The 16125-nt window shown below is 39.5% G+C and overlaps 1 protein-coding gene across 1 annotated transcript in view; it reads left to right on the forward strand.

The window, feature by feature from the left end:
* Window positions 1-16125, forward strand: part of dclk2a (doublecortin-like kinase 2a) — a 106344-nt gene that overhangs the window by 71048 nt on the left and 19171 nt on the right. The window contains exons 5-12 of the mRNA XM_055158510.1: window positions 2076-2126; window positions 2234-2328; window positions 2487-2571; window positions 4951-5056; window positions 9179-9236; window positions 12336-12455; window positions 13339-13485; window positions 15156-15289. Coding sequence (XP_055014485.1) covers window positions 2076-2126; window positions 2234-2328; window positions 2487-2571; window positions 4951-5056; window positions 9179-9236; window positions 12336-12455; window positions 13339-13485; window positions 15156-15289 — 796 coding nt within the window. The remainder of the gene's footprint in view (window positions 1-2075; window positions 2127-2233; window positions 2329-2486; window positions 2572-4950; window positions 5057-9178; window positions 9237-12335; window positions 12456-13338; window positions 13486-15155; window positions 15290-16125) is intronic.

Here is a 16125-nt window from a genome sequence, read left to right on the forward strand (position 1 = left end):
CTCCTCCTTAAAACAAGTAAGTTGTTCATGTTCTGGCTCCGGTACGAGAGGAACTTTAAAATCTCCAGGTGCTCGATGCTGCGTCCATGTTTGGACAACTTCACAAACAACAAACACAGAGACGCTCGCTGCGGTTGACGTCGTCGTGTCTCCAGTGTCACATGTGGGACACTTTCGGGCCGTTTAACGTTCACACAGGAGATCACATACAAGTCACATTTAATTGGAAATGTGAACGACCTCACAAAAACATCGGATTTCACAAAAAAATCTGAATTGAGCGTTAAGCCCTGCAGTCTGAACGTAGCCTAATGGTCGTCGAATCTCGTCTTTAGTGATACAGCGGGGGTGTCAAAAGACGTCATTAAGGATACGGGGGGGGGGTCGTCAAATGTCGTCTTCATGGGGGAAAGGGTTAAAGAGGGGTGTTTTACTTCTGTGGGGTATTAACTGACAACTATCCCCTTCGAGCCTTTCTTACGGTTAGATGTAAGATTCTGTATAAAGCTCCGCCTACAGGCCTACGTCGTCCATGCTCCCACACGACAATTCTACATAAATATACAAAAACATGATACTGGTGAATATGGTAGCAAATTTTGGTGGTAAAAGTACATTTTAGAGGATATTGATGGCAATGAAATTTTTAGAAGATAATGAGGAATTTGAAATCTTGTATTTATTCTCCAAGGACTCGAGCTCTTCCATGGCTTTATTGATTTCTCTTTGTTATTTGGGCTGATTGGAACCTGATGAGTAGCTTGACTGAGCAGCCGGTCTCACTTTGTTTCACTTCGTAGAAACCGTCTGACCTTGCAGTGTTAGGATTCGTTCGCTCGACAGTAGGCGGGTACTGTTTATCATTTAACCAATCTCTGCTATTTGGTCGTGACGTATGTAAGGCGCCGTTAACGGGGATAACTGGTATATTAAGCTTTTCCCAAATCCCGTAGTAAGAAGGACGATAACGTCTTTCCCCCGATGAAACTCACCAAACATTCTCTTTGTTCTGGCTTTAAATCCTCAATCTCGGGAACTGTTGCGAACGCAGAATGTTTGTCTCTTCACTGATTGACTGATGCCCGAACTTGCACTTCTGGGGTTTTTGGGAATCGTCAATTGTATTTTGATTCCTGACCTAGTCGTTGGAGAGAAATGAAATTGAGCGGAGGCACTAGGTGATGCCAGCCTGGCCACCTGATGAGTGCAGAAACAAAGAATTATATTTTTATAATATTTTTATGTCCACATATGAAATATAAAACATTCATTTTAGGGTTTAATCATTTTGATGGAACACAATAAAGTCACAAGTGAATAACGATTTGCAAAAACTATGCAGTGCCTGAACAACCCAATGTGTTGGACATATATGTTCACACATGTGGAGGCTACGGAAATTAGAATGAATTAATTCAAATTGTTTTAAGTGTTCAGTGATTGTGGTTATTTTAAGGAAACACTGTTACTGATGAAATGTTGTTAGAGTTGGTCTAATGTAAATAGTTTCTTTAATATATTTTGTACCTGCCCAGGGACTGCAGATGGAAAACAGCTTGCAGCTAAATCTGGCACAGAGCCATTTTTCTCTCTGAGTTTAATGTTTTCTCTGCAGTGTCCTTGTTTTAAATAAAAAATAAAATAAAATAAAATTACACTCTGAAAGGGGAATGACTTAACACAAGGAGCAAAGATAGGGCGTCAAAAATGAAAGTGAAACTTATAAACCATGTTAATACAATGTTTTGGACGACTATAGCATTTTCAAAATAATAAAAGGTAACATGGTGACTTTAATATATTATGTATTAGCAGATAATACCCCATAGAAGTAAAATAGCCTCTCTTTAAGTAAATTGTCAGTGTTGGATAATGGGCATAGAATTAAAAGTCACAAACCTTTGCATTTGTACTTGGCTTTTGTCATTTTCAATTCTCTTAATGCACCATGAGTGAATAACATTATGCTTATGTTTTGTTCAGCATTGTTTACAGTTTGTGTATTAATAGATGGATCGACTTATTTGTCCCAAAACAAGTGTATTGTCTCATTGTACTTTTTAATCTTTTAACAGCGAGGCGACCGGTGCACTTTGCCAGCAGCCGACCGAACAGCAAGTCTCCAGGTAAACATCAATAAAATGGAAAATGAATAGAATAGAAAAAAAGGTTTGGTCGTTATGGCGTTAAAATAAATCTCATGTTATGAAATTTTTGTGTTTTTCCTTCTTAGTAAACGGTTTCTCGAGCAGCCAGTCGTGTTCTTCCAGATCCAATAAGTCTTCTACTCCATCTCCCACCAGCCCCAGGACCACGCCAGGGTTTAAGGTCGGTCTCAGTGTTTTGATGACTAACATATGTATATAAAATGTAGAAAGTAGAAAATAAAGGAAAAAAAAAACACTGAATGAGAGGGTGTATCCAGACTTTTGACTGGTAGTGTATAAATACTGTTATAAATCAAACTGACGTGTATTTCTTCTCAGATTCCTAATTCAAACCACGTCTCGTCTCACACAAACGGAACAGTGAACAACCACCAGGAGCAGAGCAGCCGACTCAGTCCAGAAGGTAGTTTTACCCCTAAAAACATTTTCACTTTTGTTTTGATCCAGTGACTTTAGAATTGATTTAGGTTAGACTTAAATTGGCCTCCTCTTGAAATATATGTATTCCCTCCAAGTGTTGGAATGTCGTTCTGCTATAATAGACGCATCAAGAATCTTGGACTTCCGGTCATTGCGCAATGCATACTTGATACAGGATTTTTCGAAAAAGTGAACATCAAACCGTCATGTTTGTTTTCCCAGTGGGATGTGTCTATTGACAAAGTCGATCCTTTTCAAGTCTTTTGAACCATATCGCTTTTGTTTCTGGTTCTGATATTGTCATATTTTAGTTTTGGGATTCGGACATCGTTAATTGTGTGGTTGTTGGATCCTAACAGCGGAAAAAGGCTTGAGAAATTTGTTTGTGAACTCCATAAATGCAAAAGTGAATCAGATGTGTGCGACTGCAAACCTCCGTTCAAACTGTTTCTCTTCCCAACGGAATTGAAAAATAGTGAAAGGTGAAGGTGATGGGCAGGATTGATCCACAGGAAGGACCAAAAAGGAAACCTTTGACTGCCTGTACTTCTGTAAACTGTACTTCTTAAGGCCGCCACACACTACAGAAGAATTTGCCCGATTTTGGCCGCGATTTGCCTCTCCCTGACTTTGGGGTGGCATGACCTGACTTTATGTCTTTGTGTGCGATTTTGAAGCCACTGTGCTCCTCGTGTGTGTGTGTCAGTGTCAGATCGTAACCACTAAACTTCAGCAACTCTATGATAAAAACCAATAAAACAGAGCGTCAGGGGCAGAGAAGTGACGGACACAGAGACACAACACACAAACTCGGGAAATAGCATAAATAATTATAACTCACCTCTCGTAAAGTTGTAAATTTAAACTGCAACATCTCATCCACATTATCCATAGAAATTGTCCTACACAAATAATGACATCGAGTCCACATAACAGAACTGTGAATCCAGTTTGAGGTGTTCTTTGAAGTAAAAAGGCCGGAGTAGTTCCTCACGTGTGTTTGTTTACATCCACACGGCGCACAGATTGAGGTGAAGCTGCAGATTAGTGATACTGACTCTACTTCCTGTGCACTTTGTCTCCAGCCTTCTGTGCATTAAAAATCATGTATCTGAAGTTTTGCACCACATTTCACAAATAATAATAACACAGAAGTGCAGAGCTCTGATCTTTTGAACACTTAAGAGTCTGAGAGTGAGTGGTTTTACTGTAGACAGTAAGGATGGGCATGATTAGTCGATTAATCGATAATTGATCATTAAGAATTTCATCGATTACGTTCATTTTAATCGACAAACCGAATGTAGGTTGTTGTGTGTATCGTGACCAAACAGGTGTGTACATGTGTCTCTGCATCAGAAGGAGCGAGACACAAACAGTGGGTCAGTCTGCAACGAACCGAAGCACAAATGTGGATTTAACGATGATTTGTACAAGAAATTCCACACTTTCCGTTGCGTTGGGACAAGTGTGAGTCCATGTGCACAGTGTATAAAGCAGCACATATGTTTCTGTGTCCAGTGGGAAAAAGTTTTACCAGGTGAGAGTCGCTCAATGTCGATGACGAGGCCCCGCCCCCCTCCCCCCGTACGCTGTCCTGGTTTTGACAAACACAAATCTGGTCACACTAACCTGTATTCACCTGAGTCATGTCTTTTAATCCAACAGAAGTTGAACCACATCAGCGACACAAGAGCTGTAATTTTATCTTCGCTTAGTTTATGCAAATTGTCGATGTGGTTTTAAGTTTTGTTTCTGTGAGAGTTGAACAAAACTGAATTAAACACATTATAATGTCAAACGGGCTGATGTGGCTCTAGAGTCGTTACGGTTTATATGTCGTAAAGTTGAATTTATTTATGCAGATTAGTGCAGATAGTAATAATAATGATGATCATTTTAATATAAAAACCTTAATGATTAATCGATAATCGATCGTTAATTCTTCTGACGATCGATTAAGAAAATTTCATCGAATGCCCATCCCTAGTAGACAGCTGACGTGATCGCGCTCACAACTTTATATCCTGTGGTCCGCAGACAGATCCTGCCGCAGTCTTTGTGATCGGAGATTTTAAGTCTCATAAGATTCTCCTCGTGTCAGTGGTGTGGACTTTCTGTCGAATGTTTAAAAATCATTTAAGACCAAAAAATTCTGTAGAGTGTGGCGACCTTTAGATGGTCAAAATCCCAAAATGTCAAGTTAGAAATTTTAAAGTTTTTTTTAAAGTTGAGAAACTGCTCAGTGTGCCAGCCCGTCAGTCACAAGAGCAGGCAACCACAAAAGAAATTTCACAATGTCAAAAGTCTGTTATGTTGTTGCTTGCAAACAGAAATAACTTTTTGTATGTGTGTGTTACAGTTAATGGAAACCGTTACCCGCCGACCTCGTCCATCTCGGAAAAGTACAAGGTCGGAAAAGTGATCGGAGACGGGAACTTCGCCGTGGTCAAAGAGTGTGTGGAGAGGTAGGCCCATTACGGCGGGTTTATAGAGACGAGCGGCTGTTTCCTCTGATAACTCCACAGTCGTTCCAGATCGGCGGCTCTTTTCTCCGGCTGTAAACGGTTTAATTACACTGCCATAATGTAATATAAGCACACCGCGGGGATAATGGCAAACTGATAAAAGAGCCATAATGGTCCATAGAATATTGTAGCAGCAGCAGAGTTCACTAATTACCTTCCACGCAATCAAAATGCAAATATGAGTCGGTACGAAATGCTACACAAACAAAATAAAACAGTTTAATCGTCAGGCGTGTCGTTTTTCACACTGTTGTAAAAGTTTTCGATAAAGGCGCATTGTTTAACTTTTTTTGGTGGAGGTTGACGTCAAATGTTTTTCTCCGTGGACGTGTTATTGCTTTGTCTGGAATGTTTCACAGTATGGCATTAAATACGGAAGCCGGGATGGCTCATAACAAACGCAAGCGCCGCAACAAATGCAAACGCGACAACACAACAAAAAGCCGCAACAAACCAAAAAAATGACACCAAAAAAAGCTGCAACGGAAGTGACCGAGCGAACCGTTAAAGTATCAAGTGGGAAGTGATTGGGAAAAGTTGAAGAAGAACAAGAATGTGAAAAGTAAAGGAACGGAGAAGTGAACGAACTTTGAAACATAAGTAAAAGTATTTTATTGTTTTGTGGCGAGGATCAATGTCCGTCGCTTGGTCCGTCGGAAAATAAAGAGTCCCGCGGTCACTTCCATTGTGGATTTTTTTAGTGTATTGTGGCTTTTTGTTGTGTTGTGTTTATATTTGTTGCGCTGTTTGCGTTTGTTTTGAACCCTCCAGGCTTCCGTACATTAAACATTTCTATCTTCTAAGAGACCAAACCAGACCAAGTTACAGGTCAGATCTGTGGAGAGGCAACCCCGTTCAGTCAGAATTCCTGTTTTTCTACGTATTTTTGAGCTTTAAAACCACCTGTAATTAAATAAACATAAGTTGGAGCTGTTTAAAGTCATACTGTGGAACATTACGGAAAAAAACACTGACATATATCCATAGAGACAAGAAGGTGACGGACCCCAGAAAAGTTACATAATGCACCTTTTAAGTTGAATGAAGTAAAACAAAGCACAATATGATATGGAACTGCAGGGTTCCCACTAGGGATGGGCATGATTAATCGATTAATCGATAATTGATCATTAAGAATTTCATCGATTACGTTCATTTTAATCGACAAACCGAATGTAGGTTGCTGTGTGTAGCGTGACCAAACAGGTGTGTACATGTGTCTCTGCATCAGAAGGAGCGAGACACAAACAGTCGGTCAGTCTGCAACGCAAATGTGTATTTAACGATGATTTGTACAAGAAATTCCACACTTTCCGTTGCGTTCGGGACAAGTGTGAGTCCATGTGCACAGTGTATAAAGCAGCACATATGTTTCTGTGTCCAGTGGGAAAAAGTTTTACCAGGTGAGAGTCGCTCAATGTGGATGACGAGGCCCCGCCCCCCTCCCCCCGTACGATGTCCTGGTTTTGACAAACACAAATACGGTCACACTAACCTGTATTCACCTGAGTCATGTCTTTTAATCCAACAGAAACTGAACCGCATCAGCGACACAAGAGCTGGAGTTTTATCTTCGCTTAGTTTATGCAAATTAGTGATGTGGTTTTAAGTTTCGTTTCTGTGAGATTTGCACAAAACTGAATTAAACACATTATAATGTCAAACGGGCTGATGTGGCTCTAGAGTCGTTACGGTTTATATGTCGTAAAGTTGAATTTATTTATGCAGATTAGTAGTGCAGATAGTAATAATAATGATGATCATTTTAATATAAAAACGTTAATGATTAATCGATAATCGATCGTTAATTCTTCCGACGATCGATTAAGAAAATTTCATCGAATGCCCATCCCTAGTTCCCACACAACCTGGAAAACTTGGAAAATGATTAGAAATTTAGAAAAAGGGCCAAAAGTCTAGGAAAAACTATATTTTGTCCTTGAAAAAGTCTACCCCTCTTTTCACAACTTTTGGTAACAACAACAACTAGCATGCTAACAGTCTCATAATTCATTTTGACCTGAAGAGTTAATGATTTAATCCATTTCTACTGATACTTTACAACTGATGTCGTCAACATTTCCTGGTGGTGTGACGCTACGTAAAATTACAGCCACAAACTAGCTGTAGCATTAGCATTAGCATTAGCATTACCCAACAGTTTTTTAGTTAGTCAATCTCACTTTTTTGTTGAAAATTAAAGTCCTAAACAGTACCATGAACGCTCGAACTGATCACATGTTCCTGAAAATGTCTCACTCAAATGTGTTACTTACATTTTGTATTTTTTCTTCACTTTTCAGACTTTATTAAAGGTACATTGTGTAATTTTTTTTAGTTAATGGACTGTCAAAAGCTTTTCTCCATGGAAATGTTGTTGCTTTGGCAGAAATGATTCACAGTACGGCATTAAAACTTTCTATCTCCATGGAGACCAAACCAGACCAAGTTACAGGTCAGATCTGTGGAGAGGCGACCCCGCTCACAGTCAGAATGTTGTTTTTCTAGGTATTTTTCAGCTATAAAACCACCTGTAATCAGTGTTGGGAAGGTGACTTTTAAAATGTATTCCCCTACAGATTACAGATTACACACATCAAAAAATAGTTTGTAACGTAATCCATTAAATTACTTAAACTGAGTAACGTAATCTGAATACTTTGGATTACTTGATTTGCTGTAGAGAAGCAAAGACGAGGAAATCTTCACAAAAGAAGTTTTGTCTGATAAAAAGAAAATAAAAAGACCCAGACTTTACTGAACCAAATTAAAAATATTATTGATAGAAGACGAGGAAACACGGTCCATGCAGCAGGATTTAGTCCTGTTAAATCTTGTTAAATTCTAGTTTAGTCCCGGTTTTAGTCCTGTTTTAGTCCTGATTTTAGTCCTGGTTTAGTCCTGTTTTAGTCATGTATTAGTCCTGGATTTAGTCCGGTTTTAGTCCTGGTTTTAGCCCTGGTTTAGTCCCGGTTTAGTCCTGGTTTAGTTCTGGTTTAGTTCTGGTTTAGTTCTGGTTTAGTCCTGGTTTAGTCCCGGTTTAGTCCCGGTTTAGTCCTGGTTTAGTCCTGGTTTAGTCCCGGTTTAGTCCTGGTTTAGTCCTGGTTTAGTCCTGGTTTAGTTCTGGTTTAGTCCTGGTTTTAGTCCTGTATTAGTCCTGGTTTTAGTCCTGATTTTAGTCCTGATTTTAGTCCTGATTTTAGTCCTGATTTTAGTCCTGATTTAGTCCTGGTTTAGTCATGTATTAGTCCTGGATTTAGTCCGGTTTTAGTCCTGGTTTTAGTCCTGGTTTAGTCCTGGTTTAGTCCCGGTTTAGTCCCGGTTTAGTCCCGGTTTAGTCCGGTTTAGTCCTGGTTTAGTCCTGATTTAGTCCTGGTTTAGTTCTGGTTTAGTTCTGGTTTAGTCCTGGTTTAGTGTCCGGCAATGAGTGGAATTACTGAAAAAAAAAAAGGGATTTAGCCCAAAATGTGAAAACAGGAAAATACCTCTGTGTAATCCATTTATTTCAACAAAGTAACTGTAATCCAATTATCACTCACTGAAACAGTAACTGTAACCGAATACAGTTACTCATAATTTGTACTCTGATTACGTAACTTCAGTACATGTAATCTGTTGTAACATTCCAGCTGTCCAATAGAAACAAGCAGGTGATGGACCCTCAACAAAAAAGTTACATAGTACACCTTTAAAACTTTTTCTGCCAGTGTTTATTAATGTGTACATTGCGTCACCATGGTAACTCCTAAACATCCCACCATACACATACATGTAGAACACCCCCACGCTGCTGTGCTGTACAAGATACCGTCAAAATGCCTCAATATTGGCCCCAGTAATGAAAACGTCCTGAGTGGCTTTGAGACGCGCCGCTTTTATTTCTGGAAAGGGAAAGTGGTTTGGAGCCGTCAGCACTGCGCTCCTTCTGTTTTATCGTGTTTTATTGTGTTATCTTTTGTTCTGTGCGTAACGGCGTCTCAGCGGTGCGCCGTATATTAGGACTGTGGAGTCAGTGGGGTTTTTATGGAGAGCTTTAATTAGTCTGTGTGTGTGTGTGCGCAGGGCCACGGGGAAAGAGTTCGCCCTCAAGATCATCGACAAGACCAAGTGTGCGGGAAAGGTAAGACCATTACACTGAACAGATGCTGATACAAGTGAAGTGTAGGTGCAGTGTTAGTTTTGAAGGTCCTGTGTTACACAAAATTTACTCTTTAGAGAGAGATTTAAGCCAGGTTTGAACATACGGGCCCGGTCAAGCAGAAGTAAACACAAGGCCAAAAATTCAAGTTAATGCATCTGATATAAAAATGTATTGAACAGATACATATGTACTCTAGTTTATGAAACTGTTGACCTTTTTTCTGTACCATTTTTGGTTCTAAAGATTCCATACATTTTTAAACAGACCATGTATGAAAACATGGAACAAAAATTATTTCCCAAATTTCAAAAGATCTGCAAATCATGTAAATAAATGGATGTATTTCATCATATCTTGTGTTATTCCATCTTTGAACTGTTGATGAAGGTACATGATTTTAAATATAATATATGTATTTAAAATGATAAAAATTTGCTTGGAAGGACTGACATATTTTATAGAAATAGTTTCCTTTCATTTTAAAGTAATATTAAAGTATTTGGAAGAAAAAAGCGACAAATTATGTAAAATCCTGCACCTTCTACTTGTTTGCACAATTTTCCCTCCGTTACTTTTCCCTCCGTTACCATGACCTTTCTTAATAAAAAATCTCATGAGTCAAAAAGTAAGAGGTTTTTCAACCTAATCTTGTACCATATGGTAGAAAACTATATGAAGCAAATATTCAAACCAGTTTGTTAAGGATATGTAAGTGAGAACCAAGAGTTATCACTGTTTGGATTTATTGCCCAAAAAGTGCAGCATATTTCATTCCCTCCGTTACCGACATGAGTTTTTAAAAATTTTTTGTCAACAACTTGAAAGAATATCACAGGTTTAACTTGACCCTGTTGGAGTGTAACTCTTTCCTACATTCTGATACTTTACTTATTTCAATAGTCCCTCTAGTTTCTGAATAAGAGACATTTGAATGTAAAAAATCTGCCCCTGTTTCCCTCCGTTACCGCTTGACCAGACCCATACCGTATTTTTTGGACTATGTAAATTGCATTTTTTTTCACGGATTGAGTGTTTCCTGTGACTTATACTCCGGTGCGACTTGTGTGTGAGTATCTGCTGCTCCTGTTCCTCCTGTACCACTGTCACTTGGCTCTACTGCGCATGTCTCCTGCAGAAAGAACCTCTGTCCTGCTGCAAGTAGTGAAATATTCTGCCAAAAACGGTAAACAAGCAGCAGAAAGAAAGTTTGGAGTGAGCGAGAAACTGATGAGGGACTGGCGGAAACCGGGAGGATGCACCATGAAACTTTCCTGAAGTCACTGGATGGATGGACAAAGTCTGGACTTCAGTGACACCGAAACCATCCTGTCGGGATTCAGAAAGACCTGAATAATTCTAACTGGAACTGATGCTGAGTCTGACGACAGCGACACAGAAGAGGAAGCGTCGCTCTGTTTACCTCCGGAGGTCATGGAGTTGCTCAGAAGTGACACCGAGGATGAAGAATTGAATGGATTTAGTGATTTGGAGTGAGATGGAGAGTTTGTTAAACTTGTTCTGTTCTGTTGTTTATGTTATAGTTTATCTGAAGAACTGTTCATATGTGACGTTAACAGTCTGTTGTTCTCTCTCTCTATTGTTTTTACTAGAAATGTCGGTTCCTGGTCTCTGATTTTATAAAATTAATTTCCCCAAAAAAGTGCAGCTTATAGTTCAGTGTGACTTACCGTATTTTCCAGGCTACAAGGCGTGCTGGATTATAAGGTGCACTGTCATTTTCAAACTTTTTTCTCAAATAAACCGCACTGGAACTTAAACGTAACACAACAGTGTGATGGGTTTTGTTTGTTTGTTCGTTCACGGTGACTCTGGGCTTTGTTCAGTTGTGGCGTGTAGGGAGGGTGTGTCTGGGATCGCTGGATTGTCGGCGTGTTTGCAGTGACTCAGTTGTTCAGTCGTGTCTAGAAGCGGCACGTTGCACTCGCTTTTTCGGTTCGTTCCTCCGTTCCGTTCCTCGTCGGCGTGGAGTGATGAGTGTGTCTGTGGGTGTGTTTCTCTGTGCAGTCGCTGTCTGCTCCGTGTGTGTTTGCGTGTTCTGCGGGTGGTGCGGCTTTGTAGTTTACTGAAGTCGTACTGGGACACTCGAGTGGATTCGCGTACAGGGCGCTCTGGATTGCGCGGCGCATAGTCGTTTTTTTTTATGGGGTTGGAGGCTTAAGAGCGCGACTAATAGCCCAGAAAATACGGTAAATATGTTTTTTTCTTCTTCATTACGTATTTTTTGGGTGGTGCGACTTATAGTCCGAAAAATACGGTGGTTACCTAAGAATTTAATAAACAAACATTTCTTACATTCATAAATATATATACATACATATAGTCTCAAAAAAAATAGCGATTACAGATCATCAAAAACATGAAATTCAGTAAAAAAAACAGAGCTAGTTCCTTTTAAACAGTTCGCAGTCGTCCAAAGTTATACCTGACATTCCTCATTCATTTCAAGCATCCTAATTATAGCACTTTTCACATCTTTTAGTGTTATTAACAATTATTAGCATGTTAACAGCGCACATCCTGGTTCGTGGACGTTTTGAAAAAAGTGCCTTATAATTCATTTTGAGCCATAGAGCTGTTTTGAACAAATACTTGTACAGATAAGTTAATGTCTTCCCTAGTGAAATGCTGTTTATAAATGCCAAACTTTTTCTTATTTCTTCAGTAGACAATTTAAAAACATGACTCATCCAGACTTGACTCCAGACATGATCATTTCCCTTTGTGCATTATTAAAGCCTGCACTCTTCTATTGTCATTGAACCATCAGCGCTCATGTTTTATTCAACAGTAAATAGGCGTGGGACGAGACAGAGTTTCTACAAAACAAAACAAGAAACAAGTTTGGGTCCACGAAAATGAGACGAAACGAGATTTTAACATCATTCGTAATAAAAGTTAGCTGTAAGATTCTGAGAGCAAAGAGGGAGGAGTCAGAGCATCAAAAACTAAACTGAAATTTATAAAACATGTGAATATGCTGCTTTCAGTGAATACAGTGAAAGAAAATATTTTAAGTATTTGTACAGATTAGTAACAGACCTGTGTGTGTGTTTACAGGAACATTTGATAGAGAACGAAGTGGCCGTGCTGCGTAAAGTCAAACACCCGAACATCATCATGCTGATCGAAGAGCTGGACACGCCCACTGAGCTCTACCTGGTCATGGAGCTGGTCAAGGTACTGTATACTACTAATGTTACTGCTACTGCCACTGCTACTACTGCAACTAGTATTACTACTGCAGCTACTACTACTGTTACACCTACTGCTACAACTGCCGCTATTACTACATCAACTACTACTGCTACTGAGTAAACTAGTCAACTAAAGAAATTCTAGGTCGACTAAAGACATGTCCTGCCCAAACAATTTATTTATATAGACAGATTATTTGTTTATCCACACAGTGGAGGCGCGCGCAGCCTGAGTGCAGAAAGCACCAATGTGTGTGTGGTTAACATGAATTTGCAGCATAAGCCAACGCTGTCGTCAGCACTAAAACAGTTTATCACTATGTGATAAATTAAGTTATGATGCTTAACTAACATTAGTGAGTGGGATATGTGTTAATGACCCGTATCCTTTAAATTAGGTGAGTGCGTAAATAATGAGAGGAAATGTCTGAAATTTCAGTAGTCGGACATCCACGCATACCTGATCAATACACCTATCCCCGCCCCCGAGACGGGCTGAAGTCTGCTGAAATTTTACAAGACACTGACATGACTCCAGACAGAACAGAGACTCTTTCTGCAGGAGACATGCAAGCATTTTTAATCAAATAATTACTTATATAACACAAAGTAGTCAGCTAAGACTAAAGGACTAAAGGCCTACTACTACTACTATTACTACTACTTCTGCACCTACTACTGCTACTACTATTACTTCTGTTACTACTACTACTACCACAAGTACTACTGCACAGAAATAATACTACTACTTCTGCACGTACTACTGCTACACTACTATGACTACTGCTACTACTATCATCTGCTACCACATCTAGCCTCCCTTCTGGGTTGGATTAAGACTTACTCTGTTATAAATGTGTGTACAGGGCGGTGATCTGTTCGACGCCATCACGTCGTCGGCGAAGTACACGGAGAGAGACGCCAGTGTGATGGTTTACAACCTGGCATCAGCTCTGAAGTACCTGCACAGCGTCTGCATCGTCCACAGAGACATCAAACCTGAAAACCTGCTGGTACAGACTGCTTATTTACATTTCCTTTAAAGACCTTTGAGAATTATCTGAGTTTTGTTCTACACCAGAACCCAGAAGAGAGTCCATAGATTTTTTTTTTTTTTTTGAGGGGGAGTGAGCTACTTCTGTTTTACAATAAAAAATGTTAATAGCAGTGGAAAAATATTTAACAGTGAGGATAGTTTAATGAATTTCCCTCATTATAATGTAGCAAAATGTCCAGTAACATGATGTATTAATTTTGTAGAAGAATATCCTTTAACCTGCTGTAACTGGAGATAAGGGTCGGCACAATAGACCTTTTTTTCTCAACGACCAGAAGTGCCCCGCTGTAGGTTTGCGGAACTTCCGGTTCATGGTTTTCTGTGGCAAAATGTGTGTGGAAATGTCTCCAGCAGCTTCATAAATCTGCCCCATCAAATCTTCAACCAACAAGGTCCACAAAGGATAAACATTCTAACATGAAGAATTTATCCACAACTATCAAGGGAAGAAAGACGAAAACTTAAAGGAGAACGACGACGACGACGCATTAGTGAACTACTGAGTGAAACAGAAGTAACTTATTAAGCCAAAGATGTTCATTTTGTCTTCTTAAGTACTTTAACTTCTTGGGTTATTTTTAAAGACAATACAGCTGCTGCTGCATCTTCAGAACTGTCCCGATGTTGGTGCTGACGTGTCGTATATCAGCTGTTGTTACTTCCTGTAGGCGTGGTCAGACCTGATGATATAGACCTGGCGGGTCAACCAAAAGGAATGCGAAAAAGGAAACATCAGGGAGACTCATCAGAACACAAAAAAGACAAAGCAGAAAAGGAAAACCTAAAATCCAACATATCAGACACTGTAAAAGAAATAACCACATTCTGGATCGGGACGGGGCTCGGGTCTTTGGATCGGAAAACAACAAGTTCAAACGCTGGATCAGGAAAATCATGAAACGAGGCACAGACAGCATTAACCGTGATGGGTGGCTTGATCAGTCTGAGCGACCTGCAGGTCCATCAGGTCTGACCAGGCCTACATGAAGTAAAAACAGCTGATATACGACACATCAGCACCAACACCGGGGACAGATCTGAAGATGCAGCCGAAACATGTCAACAAGGTAAACACACTTTACTGCATTGTCTTTAAAAAGAACCCAAGAAGTTATAAGTAACTTGTGAACTCAGACTGATTCTACAATTAAAATTAAAAATCTATTTCATGATGTCGATATTGGCATAGATCGATTTGTGCAGATCGAATGCGAAACATCTCTAGGACCATAACACTAATTTTGCTTAGTAGTAGTTCTCTAATGCTCGTTGTTCGCCTTTAAGTTTTCATCTTTCTTCCTTTGATAGTTGTGGATAAATTCTTCATGTTAGAATGTTTATCCTTTGTGGACCTTGTTGGTTGAAGATTTGGTGATGATTTGGAGAATACAACACACATTCCTACAGATATTTAGCCACAGAAAACCATTAATCGGAAGTTCTTCAAACCTTCCGACCGTTGTGAAAAAGGGCAATAAGCTTTAGCTCCTGCTTACACCCGGTCGCTGACTTTTTGTTTGATTTGATTGTAAAGTTCTACATAAATTTATCTGTTATACATTGACCAAAGACTCAATACATGAAAAAAAAAAAATTACGTTTAATGTTTAATGTACTGTCTTTCAGGTGTTTGAGTATCCAGATGGGACCAAATCTCTGAAGTTGGGGGACTTCGGTCTGGCCACGGTGGTGGAGGGGCCCCTGTACACCGTCTGTGGAACTCCAACATATGTGGCCCCTGAAATCATCTCAGAGTCTGGGTAAAAAAAAAAGAAAGAAGCATTTTAATTAGTGCTGTCATGCGATTAAAAAAATTGAGAGATTAATTAATTATGATCTGTAATTAATTAATCTAATTTTAATCTCACCTAAAAATTGCTGAGAAAAGCCTTCAATTTGAGGTATTTTCATTTAAATTCATTATTACATTATTGTGGCAGATCAAAAGACTGATATAGATTTTAAAAAGTGACTTTATAAAGTCATTTATTGTTTAACAAATCTCTCCAATTTGTCTGTTGAGCCCAAGTCTCCATGAATAAGAATGTTTGCTGTAAAGTAGCAAAGACGAGGAAATCTGAACATAATAACTTTTGTTTACTTAAAGACAATAAAAAGTCCAGTCTTTCCTTAACCATATTAAAAATATTATTGATAGAGAAATGCTTTATATATGAGATCACTGGTTTTAGTCCTGATTTAGACCTGGTTTAGTCCTACTTTAGTCCTAGTTTAGTCCTGGAATGGATTAATCCTGGTTTTAGTCCTGGTGTTAGTTCTGGTTTAGTCCTGGTTTAGTCCTGGTTTAGACCTGGTTTTAGTTCTGGTTTTAGTTCTGGTTTTAGTTCTGGTTTAGTCCTGGTTTAGTCCTGGTTTAGTCCTGGACTGGATTAGTCCTGGTTTAGACCTGGTTTTAGTTCTGGTTTTAGTTCTGGTTTAGAGACTCACAGGAGGAAGCGCGGTTTACGCAGTGTACGCGAGAAAACACGATCCACACGTGGCTCACGGGAGCACGTCGGTGTCCGCGCAGTGTCTACGGAAGGAAACGTGGTCCGCGCGTTCTCAGGTTAATGACGATGATGAAGTGTGTGTGTTT

This window comes from Boleophthalmus pectinirostris, unplaced genomic scaffold (assembly GCF_026225935.1).
Source record: "Boleophthalmus pectinirostris isolate CB_2022bp ecotype Guang Dong unplaced genomic scaffold, ASM2622593v1 HiC_scaffold_22, whole genome shotgun sequence".
Classification (NCBI taxonomy): Eukaryota; Metazoa; Chordata; class Actinopteri; order Gobiiformes; family Gobiidae; genus Boleophthalmus; species Boleophthalmus pectinirostris.